Source organism: Saccopteryx leptura, chromosome 5 (assembly GCF_036850995.1).
Source record: "Saccopteryx leptura isolate mSacLep1 chromosome 5, mSacLep1_pri_phased_curated, whole genome shotgun sequence".
NCBI classification, from domain to species: Eukaryota; Metazoa; Chordata; class Mammalia; order Chiroptera; family Emballonuridae; genus Saccopteryx; species Saccopteryx leptura.
The window spans coordinates 82189982-82212689 of record NC_089507.1 but is presented as its reverse complement, the minus strand read 5'-3'; the positions used below and the strand labels follow the sequence as shown (position 1 = coordinate 82212689).

At 36.0% G+C, this 22708-nt stretch overlaps 1 protein-coding gene across 2 annotated transcripts; it reads left to right on the top strand.

Annotated features, from left to right (window-relative positions):
- The first annotated feature begins 2108 nt into the window (after positions 1-2108).
- Positions 2109-21395, top strand: TRMT10A (tRNA methyltransferase 10A). Of its 2 annotated transcripts, XM_066385868.1 has the most exons (8): positions 2109-2255; positions 9483-9687; positions 10871-11033; positions 11763-11834; positions 12683-12757; positions 14622-14771; positions 16808-16913; positions 18331-21395. In XM_066385868.1, the coding sequence occupies exons 2-8, from the start codon at positions 9503-9505 to the stop codon at positions 18594-18596; spliced, it is 1017 nt and encodes a 338-aa protein (XP_066241965.1). In that variant the 5' UTR covers positions 2109-2255; positions 9483-9502; the 3' UTR covers positions 18597-21395. The 2 variants fall into 2 exon arrangements, with proteins under 2 accessions (XP_066241965.1, XP_066241966.1); XM_066385869.1 differs by lacking the exon at positions 16808-16913.
- Positions 21396-22708: the final 1313 nt, after the last annotated feature.

Sequence of the window (22708 nt, the reverse complement as noted above, 5' to 3'; positions counted from 1 at the left end):
TGTTCTTTATTTTAAATATTTTATTTGTTCCCATTTTGTTTCTTTACTTTAAAATAAGATATGTGCAGTGTGCATAGGGATTTGTTCATAGTTTTTATTATAGTCTGGCCCTCCAACAGTCTGAGGGACAGCGAACTGGCCCCCTCTGTAAAAAATTTGGGGACCCCTGCTCTAAAAGAGCCAGTCAACACAATTACTTTCCTACAGTTGTCCAAATTATAAAAATCCTTAGGGCTATTGTCTCTTCCTCCCTCATTCTACTCAACACTTTTCAGTCGTGAACCAACAAACTATGACATGACTTTGCTTTCACTGTTGCCAATATTTTAAATGCCTATCTCTTCTTCATATCTGGAATGCTCCTACTTACTTTCCAAGATGAAGCAAAGTTATTCAACTTCAGAAACTATGTCTCCTGCCCCCAGGAGCATTTAGTTGATCCTTTCCGTGTACAAGCATCTCAAGTATATTATGTCATATGGTATTTGTTTGCTGCTGGTTCTCCCACTAGACTAGGATTTCCTTAAGGATACCAATCATGATTTAATTATCTTTTTATTAAGAGTACCAAGACAAAAAATAAGGAACTAAATAAGTGTGTCTAACATATGAATTTCACAAATCATTGAAAATAAGATTATTTCATATCATGATTTTACCTTCCTATACTTTTTATATGCTTTGATCTGTTTGAATTGCTCATTTTTTTCTTTTTCTGGTACTTTTTAGCACTTGCTTTGGATTGACACTAGAATCTTTCAAAATTTGCACCCTGACTACGAAATTAAATGGCTTTGTCAAAAAACTTACTGACTCCACTATTAAATATGTGGGATTTTTAAAAGTAACTTAATTTAAAAAAAATCTAAGAATGCCAAAGTTAGTTCTGAAAAAATCATATAATTCTGAAAGTTATCTATTTATAAAAATTGTTTATTCTGAAAATTATATAATTATTCATAAAACAGATCCCTGAGAGACAAGTGAACAGCTATTAAAAGACTTGGCACATCACCATGCCAGCCTGAGTTTAATGACCTACATGTGAAGGGCTACAGATCCAATTACTAATCCTCTCTCAGTTACTCTTTGCCCTGATATAGAGGCAGCTGAAAAAAGATGCCCTACTAACAAATCAGAAATGGATCCAATGCTCAATCAAGAGATCTTTTAGACCTGAGATGAGGAAGAAACAGTGACCAACAACAATGTTCAGCTAACACAATTTTCAAGAAATATTTGAGGGTTTAAAGCAAGAGTAACTTCATTTTTGTAATTAAACTTAGATTTCCATTTTTTCAGATAACTCAAATGCTGTATTTAATTTTTATTCACTGAAACCTTTAGACATGTTCAATTGTTTTCAAATATCGAGAATTTACTTAAGTATTGTTTCCATACTGATGATAGCCGTCTTCTATTCATCGACTCAAATTTTCTTATCTTCAAATTCTGCAATAATCACTTGTTAAAAGTAGGAGTAAAATTTAAAAACTAAACACAAAACGACTATCTACTGGATTATGTTTCAGTTCTCTCAGTTGACTCGGGCTATATATAGCAAAAAGATTACATAAGGTCAAGTACTACAAACAATGAAACGTCACCTGATGTTTTGCAAAACAGCATAGGAAAAATTACTCCAGGAATGAATGGAGAGAAAGATTTCCGCCTGTAAGCAAAAAAAAAGGCTTAAACATTCTAGTTTAAATACATGTTATTGGGAATTGGACTCACACTTAAAATTTGATTTTCCATTTGAATTTTGTCACATCAGATGATGCTGACATTTTTCTGTATCAATTATAAGTACTTTACTTGGCAAGAGATGCTTTTCTTTCATCCTTAACAGAGAGGAATTAAGAGCCCTTCGTCACTGTTTCGAATTTTTAGTTTTTAAGAGTACGATGCCCCACCGAACATCTCACAGGAACACACGGATGAATATATGCTGGTAGGTACACACGTGCATTTAAGTGGAAAAACAGACATTACCGTAACTACCTCCCGTTCCAAAAACCCTATAGGACTTCTCACCGTGTCCCCCAAAACTCCCTCCCCTTTCTCCCATTGAGTGTCCGGAGTTGGCGCAGTTATGTGACGTAAGACGTAGCCGCCCGAGCCTCCAACAAGTAGCTACCATCCCTGCCTCTGGGAGTTGAAGTTTCCGAAGGAGGACTCGTGAGCGGCATCAAGACCACTCCATAAAACCTTTCTGCGGGTGCTCTCAGGTTCACCGAAAACTCCTCTGCCTGGTAAGTCTCCTAGAACCGAGGCTGTCGCGCGCCTACCCTCTGGTGTCCTCCGACCACAAAAAGGCGCTCAGCCAGCGCCCCCCAGGATTAGTATTAAGGGCTTCCGGGCAGGAGGAGAGTGGGGCTATGGAAGTGGCGGCTCCGATTCAGTTCGCGCAGGAAGTGAGGTAAGATAGAATGCGCGCCCGCGGTCTCCAAGAAACCCCCTGATTGGCTGAGTTAATCTTAGTCCCGCCTCTAGAATGCGTCCGCCTTCGTGGGGCGTAGAGTGGGGAGCGGGGCGAGGTTCTGCCCACCCAAGGTGGGGCGCCAGCTCTCGCTTTCCGCTTAGCGGTTGGGGTCCAGTCCCTAGTTTGTGAAAAGTGTGTTTTCCAAAGAACGAAGGGAGAGGGAAATCTGGAGTCCGAAGGGCCGGGAAACGAGTTACAGTTTTGCTACTTGGTGGCAGAGACCATGGGCAAGTCGCTTTACCTCTTTTAACCTCTTTATCTCGTTTCTCCAATGAGGGGCTGACGTGGCCAAGCCCTCTGAAACGGAGAGCGCCCGGGGAGAGTTGCTGCAGGTGCTTTCTGGCCCCAGCGTGGTCATCTCGGGACGATTTTAAGAAGACCGAGTTGTTACTTGGTTTCACTGAAATATTTTAAGTTAAAATTCGGGCATTTTTTTGTAGAGAGATAAAGAGGATAGCAAAAATATATTTCTTTTTGTTTTTTAAATCCTCCCCTTCGCCCCATCGTAGCAGAACCCTGCTCCCAAAGGACTGACCTCAAGCCTAGGGCTTTTGCTACTGCAGATTTGGCAGGCGCCTTTTCAAAAGGGTATTTACTCCTTCCCCGTCACTGTCAGATCGTTTCGTTCCAACCTGCGGTTATTCAACATTCGTCTTTATCTTTCTGTAAGGGAGTCAGTGTCATAATTTATGAAGACTTGATTTTATAGCCATCAATAAATTCCAAAAAAGTTTATTTTTAACTTTTCTTTAGCCATTCATTGATTTTTGATGTATTCTTTCTGCCTAAATCTGTGATAAAAAGTGAAAATACAAGAAATATTAAAACACTTTTTTAATGTATTCATCCCGCACCTCATGGCCTTAGTCATATTTATCCAGTTCTTAGCTTTATAAGACCACCTGATAACCGATTTCTGTGACTAAATGAACCATTAAAAAAAAAATTATACGCTCAACAAAGTTTCACACAAATACTTCTATAATTGCTACAAAATACTGTTCTTGCCCTAGCTTGTTGGCTCAGTGGTAGAGTGTTGCCCTGTGTGTGGATGTCCTGGTTCCGTACCTCTCAGGGCACACGGGAGAAGCGACCATCTGCTTCTTCACCCCTTGCTGTCTCCCTTCTGCCTCTTTCCTGCTCCCGCAGCCATGGCTCGGTTGGAGCAAGTTGGCTCTGGCACTAAGGATGGCTCCATGGCCTCGCCTCAGGCGCTAAACTAGCTCAGCTGCAGAGTAAGGGCCCCAGATAGGCAGAGCATCTCCCAGAGGGGGACTTGATGGGTGGATCCCGTCCAGGCACATGAGGGAGTCTGTCTCTCTGCCTCCCCACTTCTCACTTAAGGAAAAAGAAAATACCATTCTTAAATATTTGTAGAACGTGGTTAAATGAAATCATGTACTGTGAGAGTCATTGCGTGGGAGGGAGAAACACAGATTCTGCCTCCGAGCTTATAAACTGGCCAAAACTAAAATACACATATTTGCTTAACATGTGATCCAAACAAGCTAGTACATAATTAATTGCTTATTGTATGGTATAGGCAATGGGAGTTGGTGCATATTTTTGTATGTAAAGTATGCTGCAAGCAGTAATACGTAGGATCTCAAGCCAAAATTATTTATTGTATTCTCTGCTTCAGTGTATCTAGCTTATTCAAAGTTCTCAGTGGTAGAGCGTCAGCCTGGCGTGCAGGAGTCCTGGGTTCGATTCCTGGCTAGGGCACACAGGAGAAGCACCCATCTGCTTCTCCACCCCTCCCCCTCTCCTTCCTCTCTGTCTCTCTCTTCCCCTCCCGCAGCCAAGGCTCCATTGGAGCAAAGTTGGACCGGGCGCTGAGGATGGCTCTGTGGCCTCTGCCTCAGGCACTAGAGTGGCTCTGGTCGCAACAGAGCGGTGCCCCAGATGGACAGAGCATCGCCCCCTCGTGGGCATGCCAGGTGGATCCCTGTCGGGCGCATGCGGGAGTCTGTCTGACTGCCTCCCCTTTTTTGGCTTCGGAAAAATACAAGAAAAAAAAAAGCCATTCACTCACCTCAGTGCATTTTAATAATTTGGAAGAGCTTTAAAAATAATTATAATGATGTTCACTAGGTTATGACCTACTATGTATTTGATAGGTGTTTATAAATGTTACTGTTCATTGATGGGCCAAGTTAAATTTAACAGACTTTTTAGATAGGCAAAAGCTCCCCCTGGTGGACGTGAGCTGTAAAATATTGCTGTACATTGCTTTTTAAATTTTCATAGTCTAGAACCAATCAACACTTGCAGTTCTTAAACATAATAAAGAATTAGCAAAAAAAACGGTACCAATGATGATAGAAATAGTCTCTCCTAAAATATTGTTTTATGAAGACAGCAATTTGTTTCCTGTGAATTTTAACTGGTTTTTTTGTTTGTATTTTTAATTTTTATTCATTTTAGAGAGGAGGGGGGAGGGAGAGAGAGAGAAAGAGAGAGAGAGAGAAAGAGGAGGAGCAGAAGCATCAACTCCCATATGTGCCTTAACCAGGCAAGCCACGGTTTTGAACCGGCGACCTCAGTGTTTCCAGGTTGACGCTTTATCCACTGCGCCACCACAGGTCAAGCTAACTGTGTTTTAAGTTTGCATGTTTAGCTTAAAGGGCAAGTTTACCTTATGTTTTCTCCACCCTACATTGTTTTGGATACATGCATTGCTGACTTTTACTTAATGTACTACCTATGGAAAGGAAGTAAAATAAAAGCGATCCTGGATATCACAATATTTATTTAATATTTTTCTTCTACTTTTTTCAGGCTTACTGAGTTTCTCAGTTCTTAGATTGTTTATTTTCCAGCGTTAAAAAAATTTTTAAAATGAATATACTCAAGGTTATGCATTCATCTCTACCTTTTTACCTCTGTTTCTTTCATGCTGTAGTTCAGGTCTTTTAACTGCTCTGACATATTTTTTCATTCTCTTTCTCGATCTGAGTTCTCAGTCAGATTGTCAGGATGTCTTCTGATCCATCAATTACCTCTTGGACTCCAGGTAATCTGGAGTTTGTCTCATCGATTGAAATTTTAAATCTTCATTTTCTGGTTTCCAAATAGGTTCTTTTTTATGAATTCTTCTTTTGCTTTTGTTATGCCTGCTTTTATGTTCCAATTGCCTGTTTTCTTTTTATGGTTCTTACCTCTTATGGTCTCTGAAAGATTCCAACCAAACTTATTTTAAAGTCATTTTCATATCCCTCTGCTATTCCCAATTTATATAGAATGAATTTATCTTCTTATTGTTGATTTTGTTTGTTTTTCTTTTTTCTTTTTTTTTTTTTTCTGAAGCTGGAAACGGGGAGAGACAGTCAGACAGACTCCCGCATGCGCCTGACCGGGATCCACCTGGCTCGCCCACCAGGGGGCGACGCTCTGCCCACCAGGGGGCGATGCTCTGCTCCTCTGGGGCGTCGCTCTGTGGCGACCAGAGCCACTCTAGAGCCTGGGGCAAAGGCCAAGGAGCCATCCCCAGTGCCCAGGCCATCTTTGCTCCAATGGAGCCTCGGCTGCGGGAGGGGAAGAGAGAGACAGAGAGGAAGGAGAGGGGGAGGGGTGGAGAAGCAGATGGGCGCTTCTCCTATGTGCCCTGGCCGGGAATCGAACCCGGGACTCCCGCACGCCAGGCCGACGCTCTACCACTGAACCAACCGGCCAGGGCCTTGTTTGTTTTTCTTTACCTTTTCATTTTATAATTTTGTTTTGCAGACTCACCTTGAATGGAATTATCACTTCCCCTCTGCAAACCCCCTGTCTAGTTCTGATTTGTGTTTGCTCCTGCCACGGCCCTGCTCAGTGCTTCAGTCCACAGTCACATTTATATAGGTGATTCATAATTCCAATCATGTAGTGCTGTAAGTTCATATGTCCCCCATGGCTTAGCCCAGCTAGTAGCTGAGAGGCTGTGTCTACCTCCTTCAGGTTCCCCCAAGTACTTAGCTCCTTATAAGCTAGTCTAATTTTACCTGTTTTCAGGTGTTTGTTTGTTTTTTCATGAAGGATCCCCACCCTCAACACTAACTTAAGGAGTCATCATAAACTGTCTTCTGTCTCTCTCCCACCTTCTGTCTTGTGCTATTCTCCCCACTTTAAAGCTAAGTAGATTCCTAGTTGCCTTTGCAAAGCAGACCCAGCAGGAACAAGGTCTATTCTAGTTCTTGTTTCTGGTTTTGAGAGAGGCTATACATTTTTTTTTTCCCCTTTTATCTTTTACCTACTATTGTCATGCATTTGAAGATTGGGAGACAGAGTACCTTAAAACATGTACTTTTGACAATCATCTCTAGGAAGTCTGTCCCAATTTTCTGATTCAGTGGCATATAAATAAAACTGGAGCTCTTTTTCTTATCTTTCAGTGACACAAATCTCAGAGTCTTCCAACAGCAGGGTTGAGGCAGCATAGCTCTTTTACATTCTTTGGAAGCCTTTATTTTCTAAAGATTTTGAACTTCTGGGAGATAGAGTTATTAGATCTAGGCTTGAATCTTAACTCCATTACTTCATTCATCTATTGATCCAACAAGTATTTTGAGGACCCTCTTTGTGCTAAATTTGCTCTAGTTGCCTTGTTTCTTTTACTTTTCCCTTTTTTTTTTTTTTGTTCAGAGACAGAGAGAGGGATAGATAGGGACAGACAGACAGGAACAGAGAGATGAGAAGCATCAATCATCAGTTTTTCATTGTGACACCTTAGTTGTTCATTGATTGCTTTCTCATATGTGCCTTGACTGTGGGGCTACTGCAGACCGAGTAACCCCTTGCTCGAGCCAGTGACCTTGGGTCCAAGCTGGTGAGCTTTTGCTCAAGCCAGATGAGCCCGCTTTCACGCTGGCGACCTCAGGGACTCGAACCTGGGTCCTTCCGCATCCCACTCCAACACTCTAGCCACTGCGCCACCTCCTGGTCAGGCTAGGTGCCTTGTTTCTTAAGAATTATTTAGTGGCTTTGTAATTTGGGGAAAGCTATTTAACCTCATTGTGCCTCCTTACTTTGTAAAATAAGCATAATGCTGTCTAACTGAGAGGGTTGGTTTTAAGAATTAAATTAGATAATGTTTTTTATTAAGCACAGTAAGAATTAATGTATACTTACTTTCATTATTTAAAAAAAATCTTTGTAATATCATATTCACTTTTTTATTTACTTCACCAATGTATAGTGAGCATCTAAGTGTCAGGCACTGTGTTAGTACTGGTAATATAATGTTGGGCAAAAGTGGACATCATCTCTGCCCATATGGAATTTTCAATGTAGAATCAAATTTGAGTTGTTGTATCTTGCAGGGATTTCCGTAAACTATGGTTAGTGTTGGCTTAGTGGTTTGAGGAAAACTTGTGAATTCTTACTTGCATTATTAGATGATCCTTTCTCCTTCTTAGTAATTAATTTTGTAACCTAGTAAAAAGCCAGGGTTTTTGCTGTAGCTCCCAAAGCACATCTTACCCTTTGAGTAGTGAATTTTTTTCATGCTTGCTGACCCCCAGGAGTGAGGTTTTTCTTTCAAAAAATGAAATTCATTCCAGTTATAGTTTTATTAACTTAAAATCATGTTTGTTTGATAACCAATTTATGGAAACAAGAAGAACATACTTTGCCTTTTTTCAATGTTGCCTTATACAGTTTTAAAAATATTGATTGTACTGTGGATGGTCAGGAGGCACGAGGACATACATGAACGTTCGTGTACTCAAAGGGTGAAAATTTCTTGTCTCTCAGTCAAAATTTGGTAAACTGTACAAGTTCTCTTAGTTATCCCCATATGTCCTGTTACAACATTATACTTTTAAAGAAAGTAAGAACCATATACTAAAACTACTGCTTAAGTTACATTCTGCAAAGGTTTTGTCCTTCCATTATCTCAATTGTGGGGATTTTTCTTTTTTCTTTTAGATGTTAGCCTCTGTACAGACACTTGAGCTATTTCTGTAAGGTGGAATCATACAGTTTTCTTTAAAGCCAATAGAACATTTACAACCTTCATGGTTAGTCTCTGGTAGGGATAAATAATAAATACATTTTTAAGCTTTGGTGATAACAATCTGTTAAAGAGAAACCTTGGTATTTCTAGCCATTTTCTCTAATCTGATGGGAAGATCAGTTCTAGGCAATGGATATATAAATGTGAGTGATTAAATCCAAATAAAGATGTTTGAGGTGGCCCTGAGCATTCCATAACTGATTACAGAATCAACCTAAGTATTTTGTCTTTTGCCAGGACTAGCTTGGATTATTTACAATTATATATTTACAATGAACTGTACAGTGGTAAGGCGACCATATTTTTTTTTTCTGCACTATCCAAAATATATAGCTCTATAGCATATTTTTGGGTCGAAAATTAATTGATTGGCCTGACCTGTGGTGGTGCAGTGGGTAAAGCGTCAACCTGGAAACGCTGAGGTTGCTGGTTCAAAACCCTGGGCTTGCCTGGTCAAGGCACATATGGGAGTTGATGCTTCCTGCTCCTCCCTCTTTCTTTCTCTCTCTCTCTCTCTCCCCCCCCTATAATGAATAAATAAAAAAAATCTTTAAAAATAAATAAATTTAAAAAAATATATTAAAAAAAGAAAATTAATTGATTGTATAACCAGATAATGAAAGCATCTCTCCTATAGCATTAGTCAACTAAAAAACCATCTCTTAAAAAATAAATTTTTATATTATAAAACTATATTTTCATTATATAAAATTTAGAAAATGTTGAATACAGTGTAAGAATTAAACATGTATGTATACTTTTAAAACAAAATTGGATATAATGTATATATTTTTTGTTTTGATTTTCTTATTTAACATAACCATTTTCCTTTATCACTAGAGGATTTTTACTGACTGCTTAGTATTCCTGGATGTAATCATAGATAAACTGTAATTTAATCCCTTTTTCCTGGCATTCAAGTAGTTGCTGATTTTTTATTGTTAAAAATAACCCTGCAGTGGTTCTTCCCCGCTCCCCAAACCTATCCACTGTTGCTTTCAGTTTTTCAGAGGCATCAAATAATGTCATCTGAAATGGTGCCAGCATTTACTGAGGCTTCTAATGTTGAAAGCAAGCAAGACTTAAGTGAGGATCAAAAGAAGAGCCAGAAGCCAAGGTTAGGTGAAGAGTTTGAACCAATATCTAAACGACAAATGAAGAAGCTAATAAAACAGAAACAATGGGAAGAACAACGAGAACTTCGCAAGTATGTTTCAAAATGCGTATACTCTACCCCTATTCAGAAATATGGAATGTTGGACCTTGCCTCACCCTTTGACCCATTAAAGTAATTGTTTTAATTAAAATTGGGATTATACATGTGTTTGGGAACAGTCAATTGGCTGTTAAAATCGTATGTTCTGGCCCTGGTCAGATAGCTTGGTTGGTTGGAGCATTGTCCTCGTGTGCAGAGGTTGCTGGTTCAATTCCCTGTCGGGGCCTAGACAGGAACACGACCCTGTCTCTCTCTCCCCCTTCCTTTCTTGCTGAAGTCAATCAATAAAATTTTTTTAATTATAAAAAAAACTATGTTTTGAATAATTATTTAGCAATGTTTATGAATTTACACTGCACACTTTTTATCACCCAGAACCTATTGTGAGTAGTAGCACAATATCTGAAATAACTGACTTAAGAAAGGGATATAATTAGCATCCATGTCCTAGATATGGAACAAAAATAACCACCTCAAAAAGACCAACTCTGGGCCTAATGTTGATTTTGCTAGAAGAGCTATTTAGGTTTTGTTCAGAACAATTAGACTGAAGCTTGTATTGTAGGTGGGTGGGAAAATGTAGAATTACAGTTGTGAATACGTGAAGCAGTTTATTCTCTTATAATTATTTCTTAATTGTATTTTTTATTACAATTATAAATCTACTTTTGCCCACCCCTGTATAATGCTAGAATTTACTAGAAAATAAACTATAGTTGATGCAGATGAGAGAAAAAGTATATGAGATTTTATTTTTCACTGACAGTTTTACTTTGCTTTTTTCCTACACCATATAAATGTTGCTTGAAAATCACATAGCGGAAGAATGATAAAAGTAAAAATTATCACAACTCTCAAATTAAGTATTTACCAGTATAAAGTTTTCTTAGTATAATAGTATGATACCAATAATAAATGAATTTATTAGTAATATAGTTAGGATTTTGTAAAAGCATTCTATTGTTTTGCAAACTCATTGTCTTCTTTTCTAAAACTTTTAGATGGACTGTGTAAAAATTGCTGATATTTGACCAATTTTGATCCACAGAAGTGGCAATTTCACATAGGTCAGCCTGCTGATATAAAAAGTAATTGTTTCTTTGTCTATTTAGAAGAGTCTTATAAATATCTGTATATACAAATAACAAAATGTTATTTCAATTACTAATTTTAGACAAAAGCGGAAGGAAAAACGCAAAAGAAAGCAATTAGAGCGACAATGTAAACTGGAATCAAACTCGAATGGAAATGATAGAAAGCGCATTCGAAGAGATGTTGTCCACAGCTCACTTCGCCTTATCATTGACTGCAGTTTTGACAGCTTGATGGTATTAAAGGTATCATAATTCATTGTCAGAAAGTCCTATAGGTAAACTAAGCTAAATAATTCTTGCTGTAGTATGTAATATCACTTTGATATAAATTTATTAAAATGCATCTTAAATCAAGTTTTTCAAACTGTCTCCAAAATTAAACTAGCTAATAAATTCCTTTTATGTTTATGTATATGTGTTGACAGAGAAAGTGACAAACATGTAATTAGATTATAAAACTCAATAACTGCATATTAATCACAAAGATTTGTGTTACTACTTATCCTAATCAAAATTAAGGAAAAAAGAAATTTGATTGTCTTAATGGAATCGTGTCTTATTTAATAGTTTGAGAAACCTGGCTGTTTAAACAACTCTAGTGAAGTAATTAACATGCTTTAATTACTTTTCAAGCTATTGGTAAGTTATGAAAAAATAGTATGGCTCTAAGAGAGTATTTTTTTTTCCTTTTGCTGACTCTTAAGAAGAGTAAATGTTTACACGAACTAGCATTTTAAGTGAATACAAAATATGAAATAATTGGATCACTTACAGAATATTGACTTTATTTATGGTAATTATGATATTACTTACGTAAGGAAATTGAATGGAAATTATCAGAAAGGATTTGTATTAGAAAAGAAAAAACTGTACCCGTCTAGTCATCCCTTCTGCTTATTCTGCTGAGATTGTGGGGTGGCCATAGATGATTTTGAAAACGCTGCTTTAAAAAAAAACTGCACTCTTTTATAGGACATTAAGAAACTTCATAAGCAGATTCAACGATGTTATGCAGAAAATCGACGAGCACTGCATCCTGTGCAGGTATGTTTGAGAAATTTAAAACAGACTCCAGTCCTTTCTTATATTTAACTTGAGAAAAGGTATAGATAATTCTGACTGCCTTTACAAGAGTCTTATAGATAATCCTTCTTAGAGAACAAAATGCCTGTTTGAAACATGTTTTATTTTTCTACAAAGATAAAGTAAAATATTTTAAACATTTTTTTACATATGTCATTCTCAGACACATTACCTGGTCACCATCATATTTTGAGTCACTGATAATTTTGAAAAGTGCTTCCTTAGCTAACGTGAATTGTGCTTTGTAAGACTGGTTGCCTGCTATTAAGAGTTGCCTGCTGTTCGGGTTCAAGGTGACCTAATAATTAACACTGGCTCACTGACATTGCGAACTATACATTCTTAATGTATTTTTGGTTAGATGCTTTCTTTTTATCAAATGATAGTAATTATATATTTTTACCTATGCTTAGATTTGAAATAGGTGTCAGGTTTTAGAATCAAAGAATTATAAAGACTTTGGACTGGTAAAAAATAGCAGTGGAGGCAAAAGAAAAGGAATGCACACTTGTCATGGAAGCAGGGAGTTTGTAGAACAGTGATCATTAAGGGCAAGGCAGATTATAGATACTGGAAAAATGGGATGAAAATGTGATGGAATAAAGAAGTTAGTGGGTTATGCAATACACAAAATGTCATTTCTACTACAAAATTATTCTCGTATGTTTAAATATGCCACAGATTTATGTTTTTCTAGGATGAAAACATTTTGTGTTTCAGTAAAGTTCGGATGGTGTGTGAGGGAAATAAAATAATGTACTTTAATAGTCTTTGCTCTCTCTTCCTCTGCCTACAAACCGCGTCACCAGTTTTACTTGACAAGCCATGGAGGCCAGTTGAAAAAGAACATGGATGAAAATGACAAAGGATGGGTCAACTGGAAGGTAGTTAAAGTAGATTAACTCTCCCATAATCCAAGTCATTTTAAGCTTAAGTCAATCTTTTTTACCGAAGTTCTACATAATGTTAACAAATACAGCAGTCAGCAGTCTTCAAGCCCTGTATATCACGGTGCCTAGGATCAAGGGTCCTAATGGGAGAAGCTAGAGAGACTGAGATGATAGTTTGTACCTGTTCTCATTAAATCTCACTTGCTATTTTGTCTCCATCTTTAAAACATATTTTTTTAAAAAGGAAAAAATGTAAAGGTCCTTATTCAATCTATACCTAGCACACTGACTATACATTATTTATAAGAGTGAAATCACTCTATAATTTGCAAATATACTTGCATTGTTCTAAACCTGTGCTTTCCCACGTCCACATGTGGCTATTGAACTCTTGAAATGTGATTGGTCTGAATTGAGATGTGGTATAACTGAAATATACATTGGATTTCAAAGATTTAGTATCAAAAAATATAAAATATCTAAATGTAGAATGTAAAATATCTCCTTGAAATTCTAAAAAAATACATGTTAAAATGATAACATTTTGGATATATATTGTATTGAATACAATGTATTACTGAAATTTGTTTCACTAATTTCTTTTAATTTTTTTAAATATTGCTAGTAGAAGATGTAAAGTTACATATGTGGCTCACATTTTCTTTATAGGACTCAACCATTCTCAGTCATTTGCAAAAGTGACTAATAGATTGGCTTTAGTACGGATTCATGAGGAATACTGTTCTGTTCAGAGACGTACTAGGTTATTCCTGTACTTATTTTCTTTCTCAAAGCCAGTTTTCACCATGAAAAATTTTTTCTTTCACATTCACTAATCTTATAATAACTACATTTATTTTATAAATAGCATACAGTGTGAAAATTTTTAAAAGCTTTCTTAAGTTTTAAAGTACAGTATGTTTACCAAGTTATATGATCGTGTCTATTTTTCTAAGAAATTATGTAATAAGTTAGAGTAGGCATACTTTCAGTTATTTTGTGGCTTGTTAAATTTATTATTTATACCACTAGCTTTTCAGAGAGACGTAAGTTGACTGGTCTCTAATTTCATGTCCCTCTTGGGGCCTTTATTAAACATAGGGCCAAATTTATAATGTGACATTTTCCAGAAAAGTGGCTATTAATCAATAGGTGATACATTTTAGGTGAGATATGTCCTGTTTCATTTTGATTTCCTTAAAAATTACTGGCTAAATGTCATCTGAGACTGGTGATGTATTTTCTTTTATTCTATCAATATAATTTGCAAAATTCTGACTGCCAACTGTTGTTCAGTTTTGTACCTCTGACCTAACAATTTTAATGAAGATGATTTCAAATATATATCTTTGTAGGAATAGATTCATGGAACTTATTAAATCATTAAGCCATTTCCTTTTTATTATTCAAGTAGAAGGATAGGAAGTAATTAGAGAAGACATTCTTTGGCTAGAAAAAAATGTGAGCAAATATGTGACAAAATGCATTTATTTTGTTCAAACAGAGATAAAGTTAGAAAAGGTAGGTTAATGCCATATTCAGGAAAGAGTTAATTTTTTTTTCTACAGATAAAAATAAAACATTGAAAATAGTGTTTTTTGAAAAGAAGTCTACCATTAGTGTATGGAAGTAAATTGGAGGGATCTGAGGCTAGAGACAGGGAAATGGCATTAGGAGGCCACGTAAATAATCAAGATGTGAGGTTCTGAGGAGTTAAGTAGTGGGTTGTAAATAACGCATTGTAACAACATTCTTTCAGACTTCCTTTCCATAGGATTTACTTCCTTTCAAAATGATTATTAGCCAATTTTCACAAAATCCTGTTAATTAATAACATCTTTCTCCATGTGTCTTAAAGGATATCCACATTAAACCAGAGCACTATATTGAATTCATAAAGAAAGAAGACCTGGTCTATCTTACATCAGATTCACCTAATGTACTAAAGGAGCTGGATGAGTCAAAGGCCTATGTGATTGGAGGCTTAGTAGATCACAATCATCACAAGGTACTAAGTTTTATTTTTGCTTTTGCTTGTATGTAAAATTGATGGGTCAGTTTTCTCAATAGTAACTAACAATAACACTTTCTTGATAGTAGTAACAATACTGATGATAGCTGATCTCTATTGAGCACCTCATATTTCAGTTACCTTTCTGCCTAATCAAAGCTTTTCACATACTGGGTGAGGCAAAAGTAGGTTTACAGTTGTTTGTATGAAAGATAATACAATAATTAATAAATAATAGGCTGGCCTGTGGTGACGCAGTGGATAGAGTGTTGACCTGGAACGCTGAGATTGCCGGATCGAAACCCTGGGCTTGCCTGGTCAAGGCACATATACATACATCAAGCAAGCAAGGAACAACTAAAGTGAAGCAACTATGAGTTGATAGTTCTTGCGCCCTCCTCTCTGTAAAATCAATAAATAAAATCTTTAAAATTAGTAAGTAAATCATAAAACAAGAATCAACGCTGTGTTTTGCATACTTATAATTATACCTACTTTTAGCCCACCCTGTACATTAGTATTCTTAATCCTCACTGTAAACCAGGGAGGTCAGTGTATTATCTATATTTTACAGCTGAGAAACGGGAGGTCTACAGAAATTAAGTCTGAAATCAATAGTAGTAGGTGGTAGAGCAGATACTTGAAACCAGGCAGATTGGTCTGGAGCCCAGATGCTTAACCGATATGCTATATTGATAGAAGATGCTGCTGCTAATCAATCTCTATGCCGCTGGTAAAATTTATTACAAAACTGATAAATTGATATTTTAAATATATAATTTTCATGGGATGTGTTTTTCGTTTTCTTATATTTCTACTTTTGTGTCTTTCCACCTCCTTATCCGCATTCAAATGAAAAATTACAAAAATAGACTTTCTAACAGAAAGCATTATTTTATGCTTTGCAAGCTACTTTGCAATATTCTAAATTCAACCAACTAGAGAAAAAACGTATTTACTAAGTGTCTGTGGAAATACTGTCACCATAATAATATAAATTTATTTTTCTTGGGTACCACCACTGTGCAGTAGAACTAATGTTAGCAGTGTTTTGATCAGTCTGTCCAATATGGTAGCCCTGTGGCTGTCGGTCACATGAAATGTGTACAGTAAAATTAAGAAACAGAATTTTTAAAAATTGTAATCAATTTACATTTCATCAGTCATGTGGGTATAATTGGACAACGCTTCTCTATATCATCAGAGGGTATTTTATTAGAATGATCTTCAGCCTTTTTATTTTTTTCTTAGTGGAAATATCTATTTTGTTATTTACGTAGAACCAGATTTTTATCTTTCATGTCATAGGTGTCTTTGAACTAAAACAATTTTGTTTTTAGAAGCATCTGCCTCAATCATTTTTGTCCCTAAAATATGCAAACTAATGGTTGAGAAATATGGTTCTTTCTCCTGTACTCTGTCTTTTGGCTATTTCAGTTCTGGTTAGACCCAGGCTTAATGGATTTTAATTTTAAGAAGAGAGAAACTTCACATTCAATTTGTTTTAATTGATAGAGAGGGGGAAATTAAATTTATAGGCCATTAAAAATTTTTTTCAATTCAGGTTTTTATATAATTTTTATCTTCTGTGCCTCCTTAGTGTTGTATAATTGAAACATAGTTTTGTCTATATATCTTTTGCATTCATGGGATAAGTAATGGTGCTTCTCTAGGAATTCAGTTTGAGTATTTTAAACTAAGAGAAAGGCTGTTTGGAACGGTGAAAAGGTATCTGAGTCAGGAGGCATGGACCCAGTTTCTCCTATGGGTCTGCCACTGAGGAGCAGGGATGCTAATGTCCTTGGTTTCCTTACAGGCAAGTTGGTTAAAACAAATGCCCTAAACGTTCTGACAACATCCTTATTGTCCAGAGACTGTTTCCAAATTAGCTGTTAAACACACACACACACACACATATACTTCAGATAATATTCCCTGAAATAAAGTCTTTCCTACAAATTATTTATCCTGTCATTGACTTTAAGTTAAAATAATTGAATGTTCTAGTCCAAGTTATAGTGTCTTTGTTTTAGGGACTCACATATAAACAAGCATCAGATCATGGAATTGATCATGCACAGCTCCCCCTTGGAAATTTTGTGAAGATGAATAGTAGAAAAGTTTTGGCAATTAATCATGGTAAGCTATAAAGGGGTAAACTGAAAATATACCTGAATGAACGTTGTGAAAAATAGCATTACATTTATGTTTTGTACAAATAGAAAAAATGTATCTTGCTGGAGACAAAAGTTATAAAATAAACTGATTTATTTCTTTGAATATAGATATAATTCATGCATATTTTAGAAAATTTTGAAAATGCAGAAAAATATAAAGAAACATAAAGAAGCTATAATTTCATTACCCAGCGATACCTGGTATCAACTTTTGGTGTGTCTCCTCCCAGTTATTTTCCTATGCATATATAATATTACTTATTACATAATTGAATTCTTACTCTATTACATAAATGGTTATAAATCTGGGTGTTTTGCCTCCTTTATAGTTATATTTTTCAATGTCATTGAATTATTATAATGACTATATCATATTTCATCACCTGAATATACAATAATGTAACCATTTTCCTGTTGATGATTTTTTTTTTGTTTTTTACTACTGTATATAATACTGCAGTAGACATTCTTATACCTAAAGTATTTTCCTGCAGTTTTGCTTTTCAAAAAAATTTTAGTAGAGATTTTTTTTGGTACACAACTGTTTATTGGATTCTTTTTATGTGCAAAGAACTTTCTCAATAGTAGGCTCTAGAGAGTTATAGAGATGAATTTACTGATTCAAGGACTGAACTTCTTCTAAGACCTTTGCTAGATTATGGACATTACTTTTCAATAAAGTAATCCAAATGAACACTTTAGCAATGTGAGTGTTCTTTGGAGACTATATAAAATTTTTACATCTAATGTGAAAAAGAAAGTAGGCAAGACTCTCCCTTATCTTTTATAGGAAAGATAGAAGAAATTTAGATTAATCCTAACCTTTTTTTTCTAATTTAATGTTAGCACATAGAGGATAAAGAAGTGAAAGGGATAAAGAATAGAAAGGGCCTGACCTGTGGTGGCGCAGTGAATAAAGCGTCGACCTGGAAATGCTGAGGTCGCCAGTTCAAAGCCCTGGGCTTGCCTAGTCAAGGCATATATGGGAGTTGATGCTTCCTGCTCCTCCCTCCTTCTCTCTCTTTCTCTCTCTCTTTCCTCTCTAAAATGAATAAATAATATATATATATATATATATATATATATGAATAGAAAGGAAGCAAATAGATTCTCTGTCTATGGATTATTATTGACAAAGGATGATAGTAAACTTCTGAGCACTTAAGAACTTAGTTGAGGAAAAGCTGAAGAAGAGGTAACAGGCTTGAGAGCTTTGGGGCAAATTTGCCCTGACAGCCCATATGAGAAGAAAGAAGTAAAAACAAAATAATTATTAGGACATACTGGCACTCTTAGCACGGAAGCAATGTATTTTAAAATGTAGTATGCAACATCATGATGAACATGGCTAAAAAATGTATAGTTTGTCTTTGTTTCAGTGTTTGAGATTATTCTGGAATATCTGGAAACAAAAGACTGGCAAGACGCATTTTTTACTATCTTACCACAAAGGAAAGGAGCTGTTCCCACAGACAAAGCCTGTGAAAGTTCTTCACATGACAAGAAGTCTGCCAGGATTGAAGCTGGGTTGGACAGTGATTCCAGTGAGAAAGAAGCTAGCAGAAATGAAGTACATTCACTGCATGAAGAAGGAAAGCAGGAAAAAGAGAATGGCACCGAGTCTACAGTGAACTCTATACCATAGTAATGTCATCTAGGGCTTTTTGGTTTTTGGTTTTTGTTTTGTTCTGTTTTTGTTGAGAAAAAAGTAGGAGAAAATGAAGTGCTTCAAAGAATATTCAAATTGGATGAAAATTTCATTTCCTCTTATTTCTGTTATTTCTGTTGTGGATGTTTAAAACTTTTAGAGCTGATAAAAATCATTGTAAGAAAGCATTTTTTGTTTTAGCATAAAATTTAAATGTGTAATTTTAAAAAATAGTTTTCTAAGCCTCAAATAAGAGCTTTTGAGGATTTTACTTTAACAGTAAACCTTCATTCTCTTAACTGGGTTGTATTCTTCAGAATGTGCCTTCTGACTCTTCAGTTTTTTTATTTTGAGTTTATGGCAATATCTTTCTGACTTATTGCCTACTTATTTGTAAAGGCAGATATTCATAAATCTGTAAGGATACTAGAATGTTCAGTGTGGGAGGTTACCTTCTATTTGCAGCTCTTGTATTCAATTTAATATCTTCAAAGGAATATAGTGATTTTAGGAAGAAGTAGCAAATCGATAAACTCAACAATTAACTTCTTTTGGACTATGCACCTGTCTCTGTTCCCCCTTTCAATGCCTTTTCATGGTTCTAAAGCAGTCACTGAAAACTTCTTTTTATAATATATTTTCTTAATTCAAGTCATGGTGGTAAATTATTTAATTACAGAATTTAATTTTTCAGGCTAGATTATTTTAAAAGTTTGGTGAAGGATCAATTTTGTCTTTACTTAAAAAGAAATAGCTCTTAGCAGCTATGATTTCTTTCTATATATACTTTAATTTTTTAAAAATCTATTGGTTCTTAAAGTAAATAAAGTTAACTTTATTTGGGCATCTGCTATCATAAAAGCAAGCTAATGTAAATGTATACTTCTGTAAATAATATAAGCATGTACAAAATATGAATATTGTTTATAAATTTTTTTGTCAACATCATATATGATTCTCGATAGAAAGAATTGAGTTGTCATATATGTATATTATTTGTGTGAATGGTTGTGTTCAGCAATAATAAGCAATTGTTCTTTGTCACAACTATAGTGAGATTTCAGAAGCCTTCAGTGAATAGATAAATCAAGTTTCTGTTCTTTTTACTCATTGGCATCTTATATACACATTTGGTAGAAAGTTTATTGGATTTAGTATTGATGTTGTCTCTCTTTATGTTGCTTTATTCTTAGTAATCTATTATAATCATCCATTTTAAGTAAGGTCTGTGAGCAAGGTATATAAATAAAAAGCCCCCACAATTCTAGAAGAACAAAGCTGATGTCTTAAGTTCTATTTTTCAAAGGTTCAGAGTTTTCTGAGTAAAAATAGGGTTTAGTAGCATAAAATATTATATCACCTTTTACTTAAATTGTTCCATGAAGAATAGACACAGTTTAATTTAAAATGTGGAGAAACACCATTATAGGCACTATGTAGTTTAATTTTCACTAATTATCAAAACCCTGTATCAGTAGTTTCCTAGGACTGCCATACCTTGTTATTATCAATCGGATGGCTTAATACAACAGAAATTTATTCTCTTATAGTTCTGGAGGCTAAAAGTCCAAAATTAAGGTGTCAGTAGGATCATGCTCCTTCCAAAAGATACAGTGAAGAATTATTTCTAGCCCCTTCCTAGTTTTTGGTGTTTGTCAGCAATCTCTGGTGTTCCTTGGATAATGGCTACATCACTCCAGTCTCTGCTTCGTCGTTACATGGCCTTCTACCCTCTGACTTCTTTGCCTGTGTCTGTGTCCCTCCTCTTATAAGGATACAGTCATTGGATTAGGGTCCATCGTAATCCATTGTGACCTTTTCTTGATAACATCTACAAAGACCCTATATCCAAATAAGGTATGTCTACAACTACTAGATAGTAGGATTTGAACACATCTTTCAGGTGGACACAATTCTATAGGGTCCATATTTTATTTAGGCTCTTGATGAAAAGGAGGTGAACATTACAGTTAGAAATAATTTCTGAGGTATTTAAATTTTTGTTTCTTTAATCTTTTTCTTAATGTATTTTCTCTCAACACTATTTTGGTTTATTGAGGTGCCTTACTATTTAAAACTTAAGTAATATTAAAGTCACTTGTATTGGAACATAATAAAGGTAGGAAATTCAGTTAGTATTTAAATAATACTCCAAAAGGAGATATGTTGGCTGAAGTAATAGGATTTTCTTTCTTAAAAATCTATGGTCTTCATAAAGCCAGCTCATTCTTAAGAGAAGGGACATTCTTAAGACCAGTGATTTCCAACCTTTTGCATCTAATGACACATAAACTAATTACTAAAATTCTGTAGCACACCAAAAACATGTATTTTTTGGCAATCTGAGAAAAAATATAGATATAATTTTGATTCATTCATACCAGATGGCTATTGTTTGGCCATTGTCATTTTTAAAAATTTATTTAACAATCTAGAGGAAAGAGTTCAGTGCCTCTGAATAAATAGTCAGGCATTGCATGTTTTAAAAATTCTTGTGGCATACTGGTGGAAAATCGCTGCTTTAGACAGATTCTCCAGAGATCACTGTGTTGCCATTTGGGAGCATTTGAAAAGACTGGAAACTGATAAAGCAAAAAGGAAAAAAGAAAGCAATTTTGAAGGAAATGTATTTCAGGAATTGAAGGAAAACTGTGAAGTCCACCAATTACTGAAAATTATAAAGTAAAACAATGTATCGTTTCACTTTATATATGGAAAGGTCACTGAAATGATACAGGTAAAAGGCAAGAGTTGTCCATAGAGCACCAAGACGGTACTGACAGAGCTCGTAAAAAAAAAAAAAAAAAAAAGAAGAATGGGGCCCTGGCAGGTTGGCTCAGTGGTAGAGCGTCGGCCTGGCGTGCGGGGACCGGGGTTCGATTCCTGGCCAGGGCACATAGGAGAAGCGCCCATTTGCTTCTCCACCCCCCCCTCCTTCCTCTCTGTCTTTCTCTTCCCCTCCCGCAGCCAAGGCTCCATTGGAGCAAAGATGGCCCGGGCGCTGGGGATGGCTCCTTGGCCTCTGCCCCAGGCGCTAGAGTGGCTCTGGTCCCGGCAGAGCGGCGTCCTGGAGGGGCAGAGCATCGCCCCCTGGTGGGCAGAGCATCGCCCCTGGTGGGCGTGCCGGGTGGATCCCGGTGGGGCGCATGCAGGAGTCTGACTGTCTCTCCCCGTTTCCAGCTTCAGAAAATAAAAAGAGGAAAAAAAAAAAAAAAGAATGGCTTGTGTTACAATCAATGACAGCAGTGGCCTACAGTGCTCATTGAACTGATCTCAATTAGCATATCTTTTTCTAGCACGTTTATTGACGTTCCTTCAGTTCTTGCCTCCTTTTCCTTGTTTCTCACTCTTCCTTTTTGACATTGCCTGATTGAAAAAAAAATGAATTAGTAATATGCTTTATTTCAGGCTGTGTTTTTTGAGGAACCCAGGCTTAGATAAGATTTTTAAAATGCAAACTTTCTAAATTACCTGAATGAATACTCATTCAATAAAATATGGAAATCACGGATCATTTAGTGAAACATTTTTAAAAGCAATACAAACAGAATGTTAACATAAAACACAATAAACACACCAAGCCAAATCTGTCAGCAAGTACAAATGTTCTAAAATCATTGAAATTGGATTTTAAATACCCAAAGCCTATACATATGCTGTTTTTAAATAAAGTTACTCAGCAGAAAAGTATATTGGAATAACAAAATAAAAAGAAGACAAGTCACAATTTTTATATTGGATAATATTCAACACATTGCAAACAGAAAAGGACATGTAATGTTTAAGAAAGCAATCCTCAGTGAAGATCTGACAGCAATATGTATCAGGTAACATAGTATCCATGTTCATTAAGAAAAAATACAGAAATATGTGAAATGATAAATGATTAGTATAAAGGAGACTGCTGCAGGCTTTCCAACCATGACAGCTCAAGTAGACAAAAGATAAATGTGGGAGATGTAAATGCTATCATTCAGCGGTCCCCAACCCCCGGGCCGCGGACCAGTACCAGTCCGTGGGCCATTTGGTACCGGTCCACAGAGAAAGAATAAAGAACTTACATTATTTTTGTTTTATTTTTTTTAAATGACCAGATTCCCTCTGTTACA

Coding starts and splice junctions, on each gene's coding strand:
- TRMT10A (XM_066385868.1), top strand. CDS start 9,503: ATGTCATCTGAAATGGTGCCAGCATTTACTGAGGCTTCTAATGTTGAA. Junction 11,034..11,762: donor ACAGCTTGATGGTATTAAAG/GTATCATAATTC, acceptor ACTCTTTTATAG/GACATTAAGAAACTTCATAA. Junction 16,914..18,330: donor AGTTTTGGCAATTAATCATG/GTAAGCTATAAA, acceptor TCTTTGTTTCAG/TGTTTGAGATTATTCTGGAA.